The 4,810-nt window shown below is 51.0% G+C and overlaps 1 protein-coding gene across 6 annotated transcripts; it reads left to right on the forward strand.

Moving 5' to 3' along the window:
- Positions 1–2,067: 2,067 nt before the first annotated feature.
- RPE (ribulose-5-phosphate-3-epimerase) lies at positions 2,068–4,810 on the forward strand. 6 transcript variants are annotated; one of them, XM_071746865.1, is made up of 7 exons: positions 2,068–2,223; positions 2,373–2,452; positions 2,731–2,813; positions 2,987–3,126; positions 3,428–3,562; positions 3,723–3,809; positions 4,256–4,810. In XM_071746865.1, the coding sequence occupies exons 1-7, from the start codon at positions 2,113–2,115 to the stop codon at positions 4,376–4,378; spliced, it is 759 nt and encodes a 252-aa protein (XP_071602966.1). In that variant the 5' UTR covers positions 2,068–2,112; the 3' UTR covers positions 4,379–4,810. The 6 variants fall into 6 exon arrangements, with proteins under 6 accessions (XP_071602966.1, XP_071602967.1, XP_071602964.1 ...); XM_071746863.1 differs by having other exon boundaries at positions 2,073–2,234; XM_071746866.1 differs by lacking the exon at positions 2,731–2,813 and having other exon boundaries at positions 2,070–2,223.

Raw genomic sequence — 4,810 nt, forward strand, 5'->3', positions numbered from 1 at the left:
TTTTCATGGTTCTATGTATACAAATAGAAATATATATCTACATTGTAAACAAAAGATGGATATTGCAGGGCAGAAACTTGATGAAAGAATCTATTTTTGGCATGTTGAGAATGTATTTTAAAAGGTTCCACTTTATGTCTGTAATGTTCATGGCTGCAAGTATTAGATATATAAATGTAACCTTTATAGGCAGGTGGAGATCCCAGTGCAGGATCTGCTGAAGTCACAGCTGAGGTATGGACTGTGCTGCAGCATCCTGGAACAACACTGAAATGTGAATTTAGCAATTAGCTGCTTACAGGCAAACTGCAAAACAGCTGTGAAACGAACCATGAAGTCATAAGTAACGCCCAAAGTTACCCTGTGCTTTGGGAATCATATACTGCCTTTTCCAGCTTATAATAGAACTAGAGTTTATAATCATGGCATTACTGTGCAGAGGAAAATGTTTTAGCTCATCCGGAGAGTCTGTAAAATGTGCCAATTACAAATTTGGTCCCAAGGGCTTGTAATTTGAATACAGGCATCATAACACAGCCCTACTGAGGAGATAGAATGATATCCTCCTATCCATCTCCAAAAAAGGACTTGCACCTGCTGCCATACAGATGACTGCCTCACTGCCATTGTGCAGTTTGTACTGTTGTCTGGAAAATTAACCATACCCCTGAGAGTAGGTTTCAGCCTGCTGAAACCCATGGGGCCTTCATGCTGTGCTGCCCAGTACTTGCCAAACACTCAGATGTGAAGGAAGCTGAGCACACTGCTAAAAGGAGGGAACTCAAGCAGGTTAGACCTCTGCAGACAGCAAAAGCCATCCTTCTCCCAGGCTCATGGGTGCCGAGCATGTCTGTTTCCAGCATCCTGCTGAGAGAAGGAGCCTCTCAGCACCTCTTCAGAAGAGGGGCTGAAAAGGCAACTATTTTTATAGAGCACCACTTGTATCACCATACGTGTGTACACAGGTGGTGTAGACAGCTTTGTAGCAGAGCTGGTCAGGTGAGGATGGGTGTCTCAGATCTGCTGCTCAGTGTGTGTTCCTAACCACCAGCTGCTGACCAAAACACCTTGTACTGCTGCTTATCTCCTCAGCGCACAGCAGCCAGCACCAGCCACCTATAGGAGGTTGCTCTGGATTAGCTCTCGCTTGGAGGTCAAAGAATTGCCACAAATTCCAGATTCTAAGTTTTGTTATTAACAGTGACGCACAAACGAGAAGGAACACAACTCCACTCCCAAGCCCCGAGGCAGGCTGGGTTACTGGCAGTCCCCTGGGTGAGCAGAGCTGTGAACACTGACTGAGGACACAGCTGGGACACAGAACTTACAGAACTCACGGTGTGTTTTGTAGAATGGCCTTTTCTGCTGAAAATGAGAAGGAAGCATTTTCCTTAGCGAAAAGTAGATGCCTCACCACGGTACTGTGTGTAACAATGAGAAAATAACTGTGATTTCCTTAACTTAATTCATTACACGTTTCCATTCAGGTTTCCCACTGCCACTGGTGAACCCAAAGCAGTAAGCCATAGCAAGGACTGAAATGCTTCCTGTTAATGTCTACCCTGCTGGTCATCAACGCAGCTTCGAAACGCCCTAACCAGTGCTTTAGTTTTATTCAGGTGCCGGGCCCTGATTTCGCTGGAGGGCAGGTGAGAGACCTGGCCCAGCCCAGCCCCTCCGTTTCCTGACGCGTTTTACTTTCATGCTGGTTGCGCTTAATTCTGTACTGCCGAGGTGCCGAGATGTACGTGAGCTACTTTTGTGCTTCCCTCCGGTCTCTCTGTAGCAGAACCGGCCCGTTCCTGCTGTGAAGACAAACGGTGCTGCTTCCTTAGTGCTAGAGGCCTTAAGCGCATGTCGTGTGCCACGGCCGCCCGGGCTGTGCGAGTCTCGTCAGTGTGTCGGTCGGTCCCGTTGCCTCAGGCTTTTACGCAAACGTTGCCCCCATGACTAAATACAGAGAAATGACGACAAAAAGGACAGAGTTCTGTCTTTGTGCCTCTTGCGCAATCGCCCTCGCCGCTCCCTCCGCGCTACCAAGATGGCGCCGGGGGCGGGCCGGGCGGGGCGGTCCCGGCAGCGCGCGGGGCGGCGGGGCGGCGGGCGGCAGCGATGGCGTCGGGGTGCCGGGTGGGTCCCTCCATCCTCAACAGCGACCTGGCGGCGCTGGGCGCCGAGTGCTGCCGGCTGCTGGACTGCGGCGCCGACTACCTCCACCTGGATGTAATGGACGGGTAACGGCCGGGGACGGGCGGCGGGGCCGGGGCGTGGGGGGGGGCCGCCCCGAGGGCGCGGGCGGGCGGCCTGCCCCGCCCCGCCGGCCGGCCGGAGGGTAACCTGCGGGCGGGTGGGTCTCTCTCTTCGGCCCCAAGACACTTCGTCCCGAACATCACCTTCGGCCACCCCGTCGTGGAGAGCCTGCGCAAGCAGCTAGGCCAGGAGCCCTTCTTCGGTAAGGGGCCGGGGGGGCCATCGCGGTTCCGGGGCGCTGCGGAAGCGGCCGCCGCTGTCGGGCAGCAGGCGGGGGGCGGCCCCCGGGCCGGGGCCGGAGCCGGAGCTGCAGCCCCAGCGGTGTCGAAAGAAAAATGTTAACGGCTTCAGAGACTGCAGGGTGGGCAACCGGGTGGGGGCATGAGGGTGACGGTGGGAGGGGGCACAGCCTGGTCTCAAGCAAAAGGCAGCACCAGGCTCGAGAGAAGAGAGGGGGGAATTTCTGCTTTCATTTGTCAGGTTAGGAGCGGCGAATGGCTCGGCAGTCATTTTCCCTCCTGTGCTTTCTGCTTTGTTCTATTGGTATACGAGACCCTCAAAAGGTGTGCTGGCTTTGCAGAATGTCACATAGCACCCATTTCTGCACAGAACTGGAACAAACCATCTATTTGGTCACTGTGGGCCAGTTTTTGCACAGTGGGTGAAGAACCCATTTTGGAGACACCAGCGGGTGCTGCCGCCTTGCTCACGGCTCTTCGCTCCCTCCCTTCTCCAGATATGCACATGATGGTTGCCAGACCAGAGCAGTGGGTGAAGCCAATGGCTGTCGCCGGTGCAAACCAATACACCTTTCATCTGGAAGCTACAGACAACCCAGGGGCCTTGATAAAAGACATTCGGGAGAACGGGATGAAGGTGAGGGGAGCGTGGGCTTGGAGCAGCACATTGCTCTCGGCCCAGTTGACCACCCTGTTTCTGACAATGGAAAACCCATCGCTGCAGTTTCGGGTGGTCAGAGATTGGTGTGTGCAGCCCCAACAGTGTGCTCCGAGTCAGTGTTAAATTTTAGTTTTAAAATAATCCAGGTATCTTTACTTAAAATAGCCTGTTCAGATACATCGTTATTTTCCTAGGTGTCTGTTCTCAGCTCAGGCCAATCTTACTGTTCTTTTGTCACCCTAAGGTGCATTTGGGTTTTGTCTTGCCTGTCCTGCAGGTTGGTCTGGCGATCAAGCCTGCCACCACAGTTGAACAACTGGCACCTTGGGCCAACCAGATAGACATGGCTTTGGTGATGACAGTAGAGCCTGGATTCGGAGGGCAGAAATTCATGGAAGACATGATGCCGAAGGTAAACTTAAGTTTCTGTTTCTTTATATATCGAGCTTGATGCTAATTAACAACCTGGAGCATAGTGGTGAATAACCCCTGACCTGGTGTGTAAGACACTACACATAACTGCAGCAGCTGAGTGTGGGTCTCGGTGCCAACCTTTTTATATGGTGTCTCAGGTTCAGTGGCTGAGGACACAGTTTCCCTCACTGGATATTGAAGTGGATGGAGGAGTTGGACCCGACACCATCCATAAGTGTGCAGAGGTAAGAGGCTGAAGGGCAGAGGTGTTTGGGTCACTGTGCCAAGGATGTAATTGGAAAATAAAGCTTAGGAGGAATTGCATCTTGGCTGTTAGTTTCCAGAGGGAACAGTAAAGCCCTCTTTAAATCTGCTTGAGGTCTAAACTTGTGCCTTTTATAATAGCAGCTCCTGAAGCCTCCCCTAAGCTAGAGAAGGTGTTTGTTTCATGTGTGTTTGGATGAATAGACACGCTGATGGAGAGATGACCTATTTGGGGAAGAGCTGTCTTTTTCTGAACTTGATTTGTAATTGTAGTTAAGAGGCACCAATAAACACAAATGTCCCACAAATAGCCCTTCTGTGCCCACCAGCCTAGAATTCACCACATCCTGATGTGTTTTACAGCAAGAAAGCTCTTTAAGGAGTGGATCTGTTCTGTGTTACTGAGTGGGTGTTTAATGTCTTTCAGGCAGGTGCGAATATGATTGTATCTGGCAGTGCTATTATGAAGAGTGCAGATCCAAGATCTGTGATCAACCTCCTAAGGAATGTGTGTTCAGAAGCAGCTCAGAAGCGCTGCCTGGATCGATGAGACCCACCCAAGCAGTGTCAAAGAAGGCTCTGTGTGTGCAGGAGAACTTTGTTTCTTCTGCAGAAGGGAGGGCTGGATGAACGGTAATTACAGAAACTTTGTTGCTGCTGACCAGAGGAATCATTCCTGCACTGCAATGAAGCAAGCAGCTGTGAAAAACATTCTGGCTGTCTTTCAGGGTTGGAAATGCAATGGTTTGAACCTGTCTCTTGATTCTGTGGAGGCTAATTTTGTGGCACAACCTATAGCACTGACTGGATTGAACGAAGTTTCAGTCAGTTTTTTGCTTGCTAGAAGAGTGTAGCATCACCAAACGCAATCTTTCTTGGGGAAAACTAATCAAACAGCTGCCTGTATTTTGTCAATTGATCTGTGCATTCCTACAAAACTTTTGCAATATCTGCATTAAACACCCCTCCCTTGGTGTGGTAA

The sequence above is a fragment of the Heliangelus exortis genome, chromosome 6, assembly GCF_036169615.1.
Source record: "Heliangelus exortis chromosome 6, bHelExo1.hap1, whole genome shotgun sequence".
NCBI lineage: Eukaryota > Metazoa > Chordata > Aves > Apodiformes > Trochilidae > Heliangelus > Heliangelus exortis.